We start from the raw sequence: 17,570 nt of genomic DNA on the forward strand, positions 1-17,570 counted from the left end.
AAACAAAAAAATAAATAAATAAGATAGTTAAACATAAAATTATATATATATGTGAAAAAAAGTAAATATAATGATATATAAATATAAGTAATATATGATGAATATAATAATAATAATTATTATATAAATAGGTCCATATAGATATGTTGGTTAGGAGTGAGAGCTCTGCCGCCCTCTGCCGGTCACTCTTGTAATTACACGAATGGGACATTTCCCATAATGCTGCTCTTAGGACATCTGCAGCCTGCAAGATGGCGCAAGCGATATTTGAGGCTTTTGAAGGTAAAATGCGGAGTATAATCCATGCTGGCGATATGTGGACGGGAAGAGGGCAGTTGATGTAGGTCCGGATTCCGCGGCGGGAGGGGAGCCCGGGGGGGAGAAGAGCCGGAGGAGGGAGTGTGCGGGAAGAGCTCAGGGGGGTTGTTAGGTGTAGCAGAGGGGGGCAGGATCCGGGAAGAGCCGCCATTGTTGGGGCGGAGGGGGGCACAGTGGAGAAGTGGAACAGCAACCTGGTCCATGTGATGATTATCACCTTTGTCCTGTACATTAGATGTGACCAGAGGAGATCAGACCAGGACTGCAATCACTCCTCGCTGCCATGTACATCCTCACCTCACAATGTGTGCAATCTCTTCATCTGTACAGTGTGTGAATATTGTATCCCCCCCAAACATTGTATCCCCCCTCCCCCCCAAACACAAACTTATAGATATAGCTTGGATCACATTCTGATTATAAAATAGCTGTCCATGGACATCAGAGAAGGCTCTAACGACATCAAAGGGGCATCAGACATGGCCCCATGGACATCAGAAGTGGTTCCAAAAAACATGGAACATCGAAGGGAATACCATGGACATCCATGGACGTCAGATGTGGCCCCATAGACATAAGAAGTGGTTCCATAAACATCAGAAGTGGTTCCATGGACATCAGAGGTGGTTCCATGGACATCAGAGGTGGTTCCATAGACATCAGTGATGGTGCATGGACATCAGAGGTGGTTCCATAGGCATTAGAGAGAGTCTGGACATCAGAGGTGGCTCCATGGACATCAGAGATGGTCCATGGATGTCAGACGTAGCTCCATGGACATCAGATGTGGTTCCATAGACATCAGATGTGGTTCCATAGACATCAGAGGTGGTTCCATAGACATCAGAGAGAGTCTGGACATCAGAGGTGGTTCCATAGACATTAAAGAGAGTCTGGACATCAGAGGTGGCTCCGTGGACATCGGAGATGGTCCATGGATGTCAGACGTGGCTCCATGGACATCAGAGGTGCTTCCATAGACATTAGTGATGGTGCATGGACATCAGAGGTGACTCCATAAACATCAGAGATGGTCCATGGATATCAGACGTAGCTCCATGGACATCAGAGGTGGTTCTATAGACATCAGAGATGGTCCATGGATGTCAGACGTAGCTCCATGGACATCAGAGGTGGTTCCATAGACATCAGAGAGAGTCTGGACATCAGAGGTGGTTCCATAGACATTAGAGAGAGTCTGGACATCAGAGGTGGCTCCGTGGACATCAGAGATGGTCCATGGATGTCAGACATGGCTCCATGGACATCAGAGGTGCTTCCATAGACATTAGTGATGGTGCATGGACATCAGAGGTGGCTCCATAAACATCAGAGATGGTCCATGGATATCAGATGTAGCTCCATGGACATCAGAGTTGCTTCCATAGACTTTAGAGATGGTCCATGGATGTCAGACGTAGCTCCATGGACATCAGAGGTGGTTCCATAGACATCAGAGAGAGTCTGGACATCAGAGGTAGCTCCATGAACATCAGAGATGGTCCATAGATGTCAGACGTGGCTCCATAGACATCAGAGAGAGTCTGGACATCAGAGGTGGTTCCATAGACATTAGAGAGAGTCTGGACATCAGAGGTGGTTCCATAGACATTAGAGAGAGTCTGGACATCAGAGGTGGTTCCATAGACATTAGAGAGAGTCTGGACATCAGACGTGGCTCCATGGACATCAGAGGTGCTTCCATAGACATCAGTGAGGGTGCATTGACATCAGAGGTGGTTCCATAGGCATCAGTGATGGTGCATGGACATCAGAGGTGGTTCCATAGACATCAGTGATGGTGCATGGACATCAGAGGTGGTTCCATAGACATCAGTGATGGTGGATGGACATCAGAGGTAGTTCCATAGACATCAGTGATGGTGCATGGACATCAGAGGTGCTTCCATAGACCTCAGAGGGAGTCTGGACATCAGAGGTGGCTCCATAAACATCAGAAATGGTCCATGGATGTCAGACGTAGATCCATGGACATCAGAGTTGCTTCCATAGACATCAGTGATGGTGCATGGACATCAGAGGTGCTTCCATAGACATCAGTGATGGTGCATGGACATCAGAGGTGCTTCCATAGACATTAGAGAGAGTCTGGACATCAGAGGTGGCTCCATGGACATCGGTGGTGGCTCTGTGGATATCAGACATTGCTCCATGGACATAAGAGGTGCTTCCATAGACATCAGAGATAGTATGGAGATCAGAGGTGTCTCCCTGGACGTCAGATGTGGTTTCCCTGATATCAAAGGTGACTCTACGGATGTTAGACGTTGCTCCATGGACATCAGAGATGTTTGGTGGGGACAAACCCTGTAGAACTACCTTAGGGAGCTGTAACAAGGTCTTCTGACAGCAGGAAGCACACCTTGTTTGTACAAGAAGATCTTCAAACTTCTCGTCCTTTTCTTACCCATACCTCGATCGAACCCACAGATCTCCACTTAATGAAATTTGTAATGACTTCAGGCAACAGGTCGGCAAGGAGCAGGCCTTATAAAACTATCCTTGGGGCTGTAACAAGGTCTTCCAACAGCATGAAGAATACCTTTTATGTAGAAGAAGATTTTCAAACTTTTCATCCTTTTTTTTTCTACCCTTAGTTTGATCAAACCCACAGATCAACATCTAATGAAATTTATGATGATCTCAGGCAACAGTTTTGGTGAGGACCAGGTCTTGTAGAACTACTCTATGGAGCTGTAACAAGGTCTTCTGACAGCAGGAAACACACCTTTTTTTATTAAAGAAGATTTTCAAATTTTTCCTCCTTTTTTTTTTTTTTTTTTCACCCTTACCTTGTTTCAACCCTCAGATCTACATTTAAGCTGCAGGAGAGGTACGAGGGCCACATGAAATGGGCTGAAGGACCAGATTCGGCCCGTGGCCCTTGTGTTTGACACCTGTGCCCTACACCATAAGAACGATCATAGCGGCTGGTCGTCCCGCCACCCTCCGGTGCTTCTACCGACTCACCCCTGTGGTCGGTGAGTCGGAGAACGGATCTGGCGGCCCTGGATGCTCACCATAGAGATTTCCGTCGGACCAGATGGTCGCCAGAGTCTATGTGATCGTCGGAGGCCAGGCACGATGTTATGATGTCATGCCAGGCCTCTGCATTCAAAAAAACGGTGCCGCCTCGGCTGGAAAGTCGTGATCGTTTTTTTTTTTTAATTATTATTTTTTCTGGCTTCCCAGCCTAGAGGGGAGATGTGGGGTCTAATCGACCCCAGATCTCACTGTAAAGAGGGCCTGTCATGCCATATTCCTATTACAAGGGATGTTTACATAACTTGTACAGGCAGTCCCCGAGTTACAAACACAATAAGGACTGTAGGTTTGTTCGTAAGTCAAAGTTGTTCTTAAGTCGCAATACTGCATTTGTAAGTGTAACTTCCGGTCGGAACACTGCATTCGTAAGTGTAACTGCCGCCTGTGCATGGATGTGGGATGCTCCGGGCGCTTGTTATGTTATCTGGGATGTAGTACGGCAGTGTGGGATGTGTCCGGAGGTGCTCGAACGGCATCCAGGACCAGCGTGGAGCACAAGTGGCCGGCATTTGAGGCCGTTCGTAACTTGGGTGTTCGTAACTCGGGGACTGCCTGTAGTAGGAATAAAAGTGATCCAAATAATTTTTTTTTTAAAGTGTCAAACTAAAAAATGGAAAGTACAATTAACAATACATATTTTTTTTTTTAAAGTGCCCCTGTCCCCTGCGCTCGCACGCAGAAGCGAACGCATAAGTAAGTCCAGCCCACATATGTAAACAGTGTTCAAGCGACACATGTGAGATGTCACTGCGAACGTTCGAGCGAGAGCAATAATTTTAGCCCTAGACCTCCTCTGTAACTCAAAACATGTAACCAGTAAAAACAATTAAAGCGTTGCCTACGGGAATTTTTAAGTACTGCAGTTTGGCGCCATTCCACGAGCGTTTGCAATTTTGAAGCGTGACACATTAGGTGTCTATTTACTTGGCGTAACTTAATCTTTCACATTATGCAAAAACAATTGGGCTAACTTTACTTTTTTTTTTTAAGCATGAAACGCATTTAAAAAATTGCAAAGACCGCCATTGTATTCTCTAGGGGTCTCTGCTAAAAAAAAACATATATAATGTTTGGGGATTCTTTGCAAAAAAATTAAGATTTTTACATGTAGGAGAGAAATGTCAGAATTGGCCTGGTTGGCAAGTGGTTAAAAGGAGAGATCTGCATTGGCAGTCTTTATATTTCATCATTTCAGGTTTCCTTGGCCTTGTTGATAAGTGATAGTTGATAACGTATTGTAAATCTTTCATACAGAAGAATGTCAATTTCGAACAGGTTCTTGTGTACAGGTGTATTATGTCTGCAAAGCCAACTAATAATGGGATATTTACTGTTCACAGAGCCAGACATATCACACAGCTATATTACTGGTGCTTCCATAATGTATCTACCCTGACACCTATGGTGGAGTCTGACAACCATCCTTCTTTTTCTCCAGGCATGGACAACCAGACAGTGTTAGCAGTGCAGTCCTTACTTGATGGCCAAGGTGGAGTATCTGACCCAAACGCTCAAAATGTCAACAGCACTGGACAGATCCAAGGACTCGGTATGATATTCAGATTAAGAATACTTTATAAATCCAAAGGGAAATTATTAATCCCAAGGGAAAATTAAAGCATTTCTCTTCATTTGAAGACCAGAAGATATTTGGGGTCTTTTTTTAAATATAGCCATGTTGCTTCTTAAAAGGTCACCAGACATAAAGTACCGTATATACTCGAGTATAAGCCAAGTTTTTCAGCCCTTTTTTTAGGGTTGAAAATAGCCCCCTCGGCTTATACTCGAGTCGGTGTACCTGTCGGGTCACAGAGGTCCATTTTTCGCGGCTTCCTCCTGGTCCATGATAGGCGGTAGCGGTACACAGTGTCAAATGGCTATCATGGACCAGGAGGAAACCGTGACTTGAAAAATGGACGCCCGTGACCCGTGGTCCGTGATAGGCGTTTGACACTGTGTACCGCTACCGCCTATCACGGAGGTCTTCTCATCCTCAAACTTTCCCAGCAGACACTGTGTTCAGTGTTCCGCCTATCATGGACGTCCTCTTGTCCGAGCATGAAAGAAGGTCCGTGATTGGCGGAACACTGAACACAGTGTCTGCTGGGAAACTGAGTCCGAGGATGAGAGGACCTCCGTGATAGGTGGTAGCCGAACACAGTGTCAAACGGCTATCACGGACCAGGAGGAAGCAGCGACTTTTGAAAAATGGACGCCCACGAACCCGACAGGTACACTGACTATCACAGAACGAATGGAACGCCTTAATTCTAGGCGTAAATCAGCGTTCACGCCCCTAGCGGGCCGGCCTAAATAGAAAGCTAAGATACGACGGCGCAGGCCGTCGTATCTTAGCTAGATTTAAGTGTATTTCATTTTGAGAATACACTTAAAGATACAATGGCTTAGATTCAGAGTTACGACGGCGTATATACTGATACGCCGGCTTAACTCTTTCTGAATCTAGCTAATAATATATATATAGATAGATAGATAGATATTTATATATATATATATATATATTTTTATATATATATATATATATATATATATATATATATATGTATATAAATTACTATGATTTTTATTTATTTATAAATACATACATTATATACTGTGTGGGTGTGTATATATATATATACAGTGAGGAAAATAAGTATTTGAACACCCTGCTATTTTGCAAGTTCTCCCACTTGGAAATCATGGAGGGGTCTGAAATTGTCATCGTAGGTGCATGTCCACTGTGAGAGACATAATCAAAAAAAAAAATTCCAGAAATCACAATTTATGATTTTTTAACTATTTATTTGTATGATACAGCTGCAAATAAGTATTTGAACACCTGTCTATCAGCTAGAATTCTGACCCTCAAAGACCTGTTAGTCTGCCTTTAAAATGTCCACCTCCACTCCATTTATTATCCTAAATTAGATGCACCTGCTTGAGGTCATTAGCTGCATAAAGACACCTGTCCACCCCATACAATCAGTAAGAATCCAACTACTAACATGGCCAAGACCAAAGAGCTGTCCAAAGACACTAGAGACAAAATTGTACACCTCCACAAGGCTGGAAAGGGCTACGGGGAAATTGCCAAGCAGCTTGGTGAAAAAAGGTCCACTGTTGGAGCAATCATTAGAAAATGGAAGAAGCTAAACATGACTGTCAATCTCCCTCGGACTGGGACTCCATGCAAAATCTCACCTGTGGGGTCTCAATGATCCTAAGAAAGGTGAGAAATCAGCCCAGGACTACACGGGAGGAGCTGGTCAATGACCTGAAAAGAGCTGGGACCACCGTTTCCAAGGTTACTGTTGGTAATACACTAAGACGTCATGGTTTGAAATCATGCATGGCACGGAAGGTTCCCCTGCTTAAACCAGCACATGTCAAGGCCCGTCTTAAGTTTGCCAATGACCATTTGGATGATCCAGAGGAGTCATGGGAGAAAGTCATGTGGTCAGACGAGACCAAAATATAACTTTCTGGTCATAATTCCACTAACCGTGTTTGGAGGAAGAAGAATGATGAGTACCATCCCAAGAACACCATCCCTACTGTGAAGCATGGGGGTGGTAGCATCATGCTTTGGAGGTGTTTTTCTGCACATGGGACAGGGCGACTGCACTGTATTAAGGAGAGGATGACCGGGGCCATGTATTGCGAGATTTTGGGCAACAACCTCCTTCCCTCAGTTAGAGCTTTGAAGATGGGTCGAGGCTGGGTCTTCCAACATGACAATGACCCGAAGCACACAGCCAGGATAACCAAGGAGTGGCTCTGTAAGAAGCATATCAAGGTTCTGGCGTGGCCTAGCCAGTCTCCAGACCTAAACCCAATAGAGAATCTTTGGAGGGAGCTCAAACTCCGTGTTTCTCAGCGACAGCCCAGAAACCTGACTGATCTAGAGAAGATCTGTGTGGAGGAGTGGGCCAAAATCCCTCCTCCAGTGTGTGCAAACCTGGCGAAAAACTACAAGAAACGTTTGACCTCTGTAATTGCAAACAAAGGCTACTGTACCAAATATTAACATTGATTTTCTCAGGTGTTCAAATACTTATTTGCAGCTGTATCATACAAATAAATAGTTAAAAAAATCATACATTGTGATTTCTGGATTTTTTTTTTTTTGATTATGTCTCTCACAGTGGACATGCACCTATGATGACAATTTCAGACCCCTCCATGATTTCCAAGTGGGAGAACTTGCAAAATAGCAGGGTGTTCAAATACTTATTTTCCTCACTGTATATATATATATATATGTGTGTGTGTGTGTGTATATAATATATGTAATTCTAAAATCATAGTAATTTGTCCACACAAATACGTGTGAATGTGAAAAAGTTGAATGTTCTCCTATTTCCTCTACAAGTTAGAGTGATGCATGAAAATGATGCCCACTAGATGACGCTGAAAGTCATAGGAAACAAATACTAATTACTAGTGGTCATAATGTGGTATTATCCCGAACCACTCTATTTTTTTTTAATTAAATGTTTATTAACAGCAGAGGTATATGTTTATTTTTGATTTTCCTTATAGATGATGAAGATGTCTTTCTGTGCGGGAAGTGTAAAAAACAGTTCAACTCCTTGCCAGCTTTTATGATCCACAAACGGGAGCAGTGCCATGGCAATGCACCGTCGCTGGCATCTGTCTCCCTGGGCAACCACAGTGTTTATACACCGCCTGTCAGCTCCGTGCAACACCAGCCAGTTAACAGACAGGTGAGTGTATTTTGTATCATCATTTCAGCAGCTGGCTTAAAATTATTTTTCATGTGACACTCACTTTTTTTATTTTTTTTTATTTCATAAATTCTTTATTGGGTGAATAACAGTGTACCATACATAGTACATAATACAATAAGTAGGCAATTTGACAATAAGGTAATTTTTGGCATAGATAGAATACAACCATTCAGTTATTACAAGGATTATCTTTGGAAATCAAGCATAAATAGCAGATCTGTCACCTTAAGTTGTGTTTTCTCATTTTCTACTTTTTTCTAACTGAAGCAAAAAAAAAGAAGAAATATATGTATGCGCATGTAAGTGCATATTCTTCCGATGTATGGGAAGGGGTAGGAGGGAGGGGAAAGGGAAAAAAAAAAAAAAAAATTCTCCAAGACATTTTAACCATAGTGACATAAGTAGATAAAGGAAAGATTATATATATACTGAAATCTAAGGTGTTTTCCTGTCTTTAGACCACTTTCATGTAGTAACCTGCTGATAGTTTTGGGATACCTTAAATGTAGTCCAGTTGGACCAAATCGCTGAGAATTTGACAATTCTCTCTTGGGAGATGCTGATAATTTCTTCAACTCTTTCTATGTTATTAATTCTCCTAAACCATTCCACTTTCGTTGGTACATGGGGGGAACGCCAGTGACATGGAATGCACTGTCGCGCCGCATTGATCATGATCATGGAGAGGGATTTCAGGTATTGTTTCTTAGGGATAGAGTTGTAGTGCAGTAGGTATTGAAGCGGCGTAAAGCTCAGGTTCTCTGAGGTAACCTGTTTAACAGTTTCGTGTACCGATATCCAGAAAGATTGAATTAAAGGGCATGACCACCAAATATGTAGCATCGAGCCTTCCTCGCGTTTACATCTCCAGCATCTATCAGATACCTGAGGTGAAATTTTGTGTAGGGTAGAAGGGGTTCTGTACCATCTGGTTATGATCTTAAAACAACTTTCTTGTGTGGCCACATTGAGTGATCCTTTTTGGGCGTACAGATATATTTTTTCCCAGTCTTTGGTGGACAAAGTGGTGTCTAAATCTCTCTCCCAAGCCTTACATGATGAACTGGAGAAGTTGTTGGAGTCCTCAAATAGTGAATTGTAAAGGGATGAGATAATGTGTCTTTGAGGAGTATTTTTGGTGCATAGTTTCTCTAACATTGTCAAGGGTCTTGTCCAATGGTGAATATTATCTCTCTTGGTAAAAAAGTGCTTGATTTGGATGTAGTTCCAGTGTGATAAGATACATGGCTTGATGTTCTTGAGTAGGTCCTCTCTAGATAGGAACTTGTCATTTTTAAAGAAGTGTTTTGATAGGACATTGCTGTGAGGCCACTTATGCGTCGGGAACGATTTTTCCAAACCAGGAGGAAAGTCTGGGTTGCTTAAAAGTGGTGTTAGAGGGCCTAGCCAAGGGGAAGGATTTATGCTCTTGAAGGTGTAGCGAAAGATCTCTAGGGTGGGGCCTGTAATGGGATGTGTTTTGATAGACTTTGAGTGATACTTGGGATTAATCCACGGTAGATATTTTAAATCGTGAGGGGATTGGGAATGCTCAAGGTTCACCCAATCTTTCACCCTATGATGTAGGTTCCAGTCCACGATTCTTGTAAGTAGGGCAGCCTGATGGTATTTTCTTAGATCAGGTAGAGCTATGCCTCCCCCATTTCTGGGCAGATTCAATCTGGAAAATCTAATTCTTGGGGGCCTGCCTCTCCAGATAAAGGAGGAACAAGCTTTACGGAAGGTATTGAAAAATGAAAGGGGAATTTTGATAGGCAATGTTTGCATGATGTAGAGGAACCGCGGTAGGATAGTCATTTTGATTAATGAAGCTCGTCCGAACCAAGAAATATTAAGTGAATTCCATCTCTTCAGATCCTCTTGTGTTTCCTTCATTGCTGGGATGTAATTGAGATGGAAGAGGTCTTTCAGATCAGAAGAGATTTCAATTCCCAAATACTTGATGCTTCGTTTTGCCCAGTTAAATGAAAAGTTTTTTTTACATAGGTCTATTACACTGGAAGGTATTGAGATGTTGAGGGCATTAGATTTGGAATGGTTTATTTTTAGATTAGATAATAAATGAAAATGTTCCAGGTCTTTAAGAAGGTTAGGCAAGGTTATGTGAGGTTCTGAAAGGAAGAGGAGCAGGTCGTCTGCAAAGGCTGCCAATTTGTATGTAGTATTCTGGATCTTAATTCCTTTGATATCTTCGTTTGATCTGATTTTATTTAATAGGGGTTCGAGTGTTAGAACAAATAATAGGGGGGAAAGAGGGCATCCCTGTCTGGTTCCGTTGCGCAGATTGAAGGCGCCCGACAGATGGCCATTGACCCGGACTCTGGCGGTAGGATTAGAATACAGGACTTTAATGTAAGCTCTCATTTGAGGTAAAAAGCCAATGTGTGTTAACACTGCGTCCATGAAGTCCCAGGCCACTCTGTCGAACGCCTTCTCGGCGTCTAGGGATAAGAAAAAGCCCTGTTTCTGATTCGACATTAGCCAGTGATTTATGTTGAGGGCCTTTATTGTGTTATCCCGACCCTCCCTTCCCGGGATAAATCCCACTTGGTCTAGGGCTACAAGAGAGGTTAGCAGGGGGAGGACCCTATTTGCCAATATTTTGGCATATATCTTTACATCAACATTTATGAGTGAAATTGGTCTGTAATTGCTGACCTGTGTCACGTCTTTTCCTTCTTTGGGTATTACCGCGATGTGGGCCTCTAGCAATTGTTTGGGGGGGTTTTGTTCCGAATGTAGTGATTGAAATGTTTTCAAAAACCTTGGCTTCAGTATATCACTTTTTATATTTAATTTTTTATCCTTTTTTTTTTTTTACATTTCCTTTAAAGTGGAGGTTCACCCGAAAAGTTAATTTTTAACATTAGATTGAGGCTCATTTTGTGAAGGGGAATCGGGTAGTTTTTTTTAAATCGAAGCAGTACTTACCGTTTTAGAGAGAGATCTTCTCCGCCGCTTCCGGGTATGGGCTGCGGGACTGGGCGTTCCTATTTGATTGACAGGCTTCCGACGGTCGCATACATCGTGTCACGATTTTCCGAAAGTAGCCGAACGTCGGTTATTTTGTCAAGGGGAATCGGGTAATTTTTTTAAAATCGAAGCAGTACTTACCGTTTAAGAGAGCGTTCTTCTCCGCCGCTTCCGGGTATGGTCTTCGGGACTGGGCTTTCCTATTTGATTGACATCCTTCCGACCGGCGCATACAGCGCGTCACGAGTTGCCGAAAGAAGCCGGACTGCGAGTCGGCTCTATACGGCGCCTGCGCATCCGACGTTTGTCTTCTTTTGGCAATTTGTGACACGCTGTATGCGCCGGTCGGAAGGATGTCAATCATCTATAATGTCTCTCACACTCGCTGCACTGTAGAATCTGTGATCGTCTCATTCAGAAAAGAACCAAAAAAGAAAGACTGGCCATAGTGTAATATTGCTTTACTTGTTTATTGTACAAAAAAGTAATGCACTTACATTGGTAGATAAAAACTTTGCATGGCTTAAAACAGAGCTGACCGACTCACAACAGGCAGCCGTGCTCCTGGTGTGGTGACGTCAACACATATCCTCCTCCAGACGAGTTTCGTCATACGTGACGTTGTCAATGGGGAACGTATTTGTAGTTAAGCTTATAGGTAAATATTGTAACAATAACTAAAAATGTGCGATCACTAAAAAAACACTTGCCAAATGTGTGTCAATAAGTAGAAAACACAGCGGTTCTAAGGTTGGACTTTATTTCTTTCCCTACAGATCTCCACGTACATTGCCGTTCCCCCCTCACCGCTCATCCAGACTCTGGTACAGGGTAATGTCTTGGTGAATGATGAGGTTCTGCTGTCCGCAATGTCCGCCCTTACCTCTCTGGACCAGCCGATGCCTCCTGCCCCCGCTCCTGTACAGGTAACAGCATGTGCATCATTCCTGACCACTAGAGTGTCTGTGTTGCCTAAAACAACCAATCGGACTCCAGCTGTCATTTTTGTAGTGTATATTAGAGGGTCAAAGCAAGGATCTGCCTGCTGTGGGCTGGACTCTCTCACTTTCTTTGAGAACAGACCCATATTGGTCAATTCATGAAGGCTTTATAAAATGTTATGTGACTTACTTTGTTAAGAAAAAATATCACATTGGTTAATTTATAAAACACGTTTCAGGCACCTGAAATGTCTTCCAGGTTATTATAAGATCATGAGATATTTTAGCACACCATAAAAATGAATGAAATTGTCAATTCACAAGGTTTATCACAAAGGTTATCCCTCTTTAAAGCGGAGATCCACTCAAAAATGGAAGCTCCGTTCATCTGCTTCCTCCCCTGCCACATTTGGCAGCTTTCAGTGGCGCTTTAGAGAAAACAGAGGCAGCCATGAATGACTGTGATTATAACTATCATTGTACAGCTCAGATCACAGTTACAATGTACGTAGCCAAGCTGCGTGTCTCTGTACCTTGTGATCACTGTGAACCAATCACAGTCACCAAAAGAACAAACACTAATGGTGTTTACAAATATCCAGCTCATTCACAGTGGAGGAAGTCCCCCTTACTTCATTGTGAATGGGCTGAATGTTTGCAAGTACAACGGGAAGGAGGATTAGCAGTTTAAAGGTGGGGGATCCTAAAATGTCAGTGACCACCAATGATGATGGGATCATTTTTGTAAAGGTAGATGAGATTAAAAAGCCACTAATACCCATATAGTTTGGGAGCGGGTGTCTTTAGTGTCGTTTCTGGCCAGAGTTCATCTTTAACCTTTTGTCATGAATACATTTATTTTGTTCCGTGTGTGATATTATATTTAAATGTTATTTTGGCCAATAAGGACCTTATTTCGCCTTGTTAAACTTACAGAGCCATCTGAGTATGCACTGTGGGGGCACCTATCTTCACACCCCGTCTTTGCATCCACGGCCTCCCCACCCACCACTGTCTGCACCAGGGCAGAGCCTCATGGGGGTTCCCGTCCAAGCTAACAGCGGCAGCTGCAGCACCGTAGTTCAGGTCTACAGCTCACCTATCAGCATGCCAGGGAACACCGGGATGGAGATCCATGGGCTCGGCATGGCACCCTACACCCAGATAGAGGTAAATGTTCATGTCTCTCCTAATATACTCATATTGTCGTTTGATGGCTTTCTAAGGCAAGGCATAAGTCTGGAAATTAGAGCTGCACGATTAATTAATTAATTATCGTTAAAAGATCGCAACCTCGATTCAACTCCCCCACCCACACGATCTTAATCCAGCATTTCTACGATTCATGTACAAAGTGCAGAGCAGTTCACCTGCTCAGAGCAGTCAAAAAACAAACAAAAAACTGCTGGAAATGGTTATCAACAACATTGCTCAACTCTGAAAGAGACAGATAAAAAGAAACATTGTATCTTTCTGTTTATTCATTTACAGAGCAAAGGAATGAACTTCGGTCTGCAAATTTAGTCAGTTTAAAGCAACCTTGTCAAGTAAAACCTTTTTTTTGTTTTTTTTTTATTAAATAATTGATCTGTTTATGCTTATTAGCTCTAATCAGCCTTATTAACTCCTTATTCCTCTTCTCCATTTAATTATTTTCCTGCAGATTTTTTTTAAAATTGACTTCTATTTTATAAACTATTAATAATAGGGATGCACCAAAATTTGGGCGGCGAAAAGAGGGTGGTCTGCTCAGGGTGCCACACATTGTGGGGGTGTCATCCACCCTCCCTCCTTGTGTGTGTCATGCAGAGCAGCAATCTCTCGCTGTGAGCTTTAATCAAGTATTAAAGTAAGAGATTGCAGACATGATACAAGAGATAATCAGAGACTGATGACATGATACAAGAGATGCTATTTATGCTTTACTAAACAAAATGCTGAATATACAATTGTAGGGAAAACAATATAAGATAAACAAAGTATTACAAAATGTGCATACAATATACACATGCACAAGCTATCTACCCTCACTAGCAAATGAGCATGGAACAATGTATGCAATAGGAACAGGGGTGTACCAAACAATTATTTGACTTGGGTTCTTCCTAGTGATGTAGATTTTTCTTCCTTCTACCCAGGATCTTTTCCAAAACCGCTTCCTCCAAAACTAGTTCTTTTTCTTCAGCACCTGGCTGAGCTCAAGTCCTGTGTTCCCTTCCCTTACTTCCTGCCAACATCACTTCCTGTTGCATGAGCTTCATGAACCAGTCAAACAAGTTGATTAGCATATGAACTAGGGAAGCCTAGCTTGTAAAATCACTCTTTAGAAGGTGTTTGACAGGCAGTGAAAAGTGATGCCTCCTCACTGCGTGTTTTTTTTTTATCAAAACGACTTTTATTGATCATAAAAAAACAAATGAACAGACGGGTGATAAGTGCAACATGCACTACAAGTACAAATAAATCCATTTGACATACATAAGGACATGTAAAAAGATGGTGGGAAGAAGCGAGGAGAGAGAATGTTGACGTGGCATGGGCCGTAGGGCACCGAGCAGCAAGGGAGAAGGGGGGAGAGTCTACAGAAGGAGCAGGCGTACGACGGGCGGAGGCCACGTCTAGTCCGCTGCGATGTAAGTGGAGGGGTCCTCCAGCCACCTGTCCCAGATCTTATTGTATTTCTTCGGGCATCCACTGCGGGTATACATTACTTTTTTATAGGGGAGAGTGATGTTGACAGCCCTGATCCAGTGCTGTAGAGTGGGTGGAGTCCCCCTCATCCACCTTCTGGCGACCTGCATCCTAGCAAGGAATAAAGTTTCTTGTAAAAATATGTTTAGGTATTTTTCGCCTTCGGGGAGCGAGAGGAGCCCCAGCACACATTGACAGGGCAGAGGGACACAGGGGAGCCCATGCGGTCATGGAGGAACCGGACCACCTGGGTCCAGAACCCCTGTATGGGCGGGCAAGTCCAGAGCAAGTGGAAGAAGGAGGCGTCGGAGTGGCCACAGCCAGGGCAGTTGGGGTCGTGGTCCCGTCTAAATATGGAGATGTGGTAGGGCGTCAGATATGACCTATGGAGAATAAGTAGGTGGGTGATGCGGTCAGAGAGTTTGGGGGAAACAGTTTTGCAGTTGGTGAGGGCCTCCCCCCAGTCCCTTACTGCCTGTTTTAACTCTCAAAAACCTGTTGATTGGCTTGCGTTCGGCAGGCAGACAGTGGGGATACATTTTGACACACTGCGGCGCATATGTACTTCCCTGTCCAATGCCTTTGAATCTTAATGGGGAACAGCTAGTGGAAGGTAAAAATGCAGCTCAGCCGCAAATGTAAACAAGGCTTAATACCACACTGACACTTTGCAAATTTGAATTGAATCATCTTATCAATAATCTGTAATTGAATTATATTGTAGACTTTGTGAGAAGGAGTGGTATTAGGGACTGAAGGATTATTATGACTTCTTGTATTGGCAGGTTCCAAGTCAGTGCGTTGAAAGCACAGTATATAACACTCCCCCGGTATACAGCCCCGGGAAACAGGGTCTCAAATCAAAAACCACAAGTAGCTGCTCACCCTGTACTGACTTGAGTGGGAGCAACATGGGGAGTGTGGAGGCCACTGTCCCTAACAAGACTCGCCGGCCGAAGTCTGACAACAGCCCAAACGGTAAGGATATTGAGCCTTGCACAATTTTTGCAAAAATATAAAAAATAGTTTTAGGCCTGAAGATTAGTTAAAACCGCCAAACATTTTTTTTATGGGGTAGGGCTGGGGTGGGATGGTTAAAGCGGGGGTTCACCCTATCGACGGGAAATTTTTTTTTATTTTTTATTTTACCTTAAAATCAGGCATTGTAGCGCGAGCTACAGTATGCCTGTCCCGAATTTTTTCCCCCCATACTCACCTTGTAGTCGTCCATCGAAGATACCGGGGAATGGGCATGCCTCTGGAGACGGAGGATGATTGACGGCCGGCTCTGGCGCGTCACGCTTCTCCGGAAATAGCCGAAATAGGCTTGGTCTTCACGACGCGTGCGCATAGCCTGTGCGCAGGCGCCGTGAAGAGCCGAGACCTACTCCGGCTGTCTTCGGGGAGAGTGACGCGCCAGAGCCGGCCGTCAATCATCCTCCCTCTCCATAGGCACGCCCATTCCCCGCGGGAGACGAAATCTACGATGGACGACTACAAGGTGAGTATGGGGTTAAAAAAATCGGGACAGGCATACTGTAGCTCGCGCTACAATGCCTGTCTCGATGGTAAAATCATGGGATTGTGGGTGAACTACCGCTTTAAGTGCTTAGGCCTAACTTTCATTATTATTATTTTCTTTTCTGCCCCGTACACACAAGAAAAGTCCAATGTGAGCTTTTGGTCGGAAATTCCCACCGTGTGTATGCTCCATCGGACTTTTCCTGTCGGAATTTCCGTTCAAAAAAAATTAGAGAGCTGCTTCTCAAATTTTCAGACAGAAAAAATTCCAATCGGAAATTTCAATCGCCTGTAGCAATTCCGACGTATGCTCGGAAACAATTTGACGCGTGCTCGGAAACGTAATTTTCTTGGCTCGTCGTAGCGTTATACGTCCCCGCATTCTTGGCGGTCGAAAGTTCAGAGAACTTTTGTGTGACCGTGTGTATGCAAACCAAGCTTGAGCGGAATTCCGCTCAAGGATTGTTTTGGAGGGTTTTTCCGATGGAAAATCCGATCGTGTGTACGCAGGATTCAGCTTACGTTATTTTTATCACATAGGGGTCCAAAAGTCCATTAACTTGTTCTAATTCTGTAGTTCAGAACGTTAGGGAAGGGCTGATAATACTTGAGATAACATTGTAGAGGGCACAGGGCAGCCCTGGATTTTCTGACAGGGTCAACCTATCGAACAGACATAGCAAAATGTTTTTGATGGTTTATTTAACCAACCAGAGGGAAACAAACAAGAGTTGTACACATTTTGGGCCAGATTCAGCAATGATTTACGCCGGCAGATCTATAGATACGCCGCGTAAATTCAAAGCTGCGCCGGCGTATCTTCTTTCTGTATTCAGAAAGCAAGATACGCCGACATTAGCCTAAGATCCGACTGGCATAATTACGCTGGCCGCTAGGTGGCGCTTACGTAGTTTTCGGCGTAGAATATGCAAATGACCTAGATACGCCGATTCCCAAATTTACGTACGCCCGGCGCTATTTTTTTACGTCGTTTACGTTAGGCTTTTTTGGCGTAAGGTTGCTCCTGCTATTATGAGGCGTATGCAATGTTAAGTATGGCCGTCGTTCCCGTGTCGAATTTTGAATTTTTTACGTCGTTTGCGTAAGTCGTTCGCAAATAGGGCTGGACGTAATTTACGTTCACGTCGAAACCAATGACGTCCTTGCGGCGTACTTTGGAGCAATGCACACTGGGAAATTCCACGGACGGCGCATTCGCCGTTCGGGAAAACGTCAATCACGTCGGGTCACCACCCATTTACATAAAACACGCCCCCCTCATACT

At 43.6% G+C, this 17,570-nt stretch overlaps 1 protein-coding gene across 1 annotated transcript in view; it reads left to right on the forward strand.

The window, feature by feature from the left end:
- The first annotated feature begins 203 nt into the window (after window positions 1-203).
- ZNF341 (zinc finger protein 341) overlaps window positions 204-17,570 on the forward strand; it is a 37,758-nt gene continuing 20,391 nt past the window's right edge. Inside the window, exons 1-6 of the mRNA XM_040330346.1 lie at window positions 204-282; window positions 4,823-4,933; window positions 7,930-8,114; window positions 11,909-12,058; window positions 13,010-13,243; window positions 15,550-15,742. Coding sequence (XP_040186280.1) covers window positions 252-282; window positions 4,823-4,933; window positions 7,930-8,114; window positions 11,909-12,058; window positions 13,010-13,243; window positions 15,550-15,742 — 904 coding nt within the window. The 5' untranslated portion in view covers window positions 204-251. The remainder of the gene's footprint in view (window positions 283-4,822; window positions 4,934-7,929; window positions 8,115-11,908; window positions 12,059-13,009; window positions 13,244-15,549; window positions 15,743-17,570) is intronic.

This window comes from Rana temporaria, chromosome 12, assembly GCF_905171775.1.
Source record: "Rana temporaria chromosome 12, aRanTem1.1, whole genome shotgun sequence".
In the NCBI taxonomy this organism is placed as follows: Eukaryota; Metazoa; Chordata; class Amphibia; order Anura; family Ranidae; genus Rana; species Rana temporaria.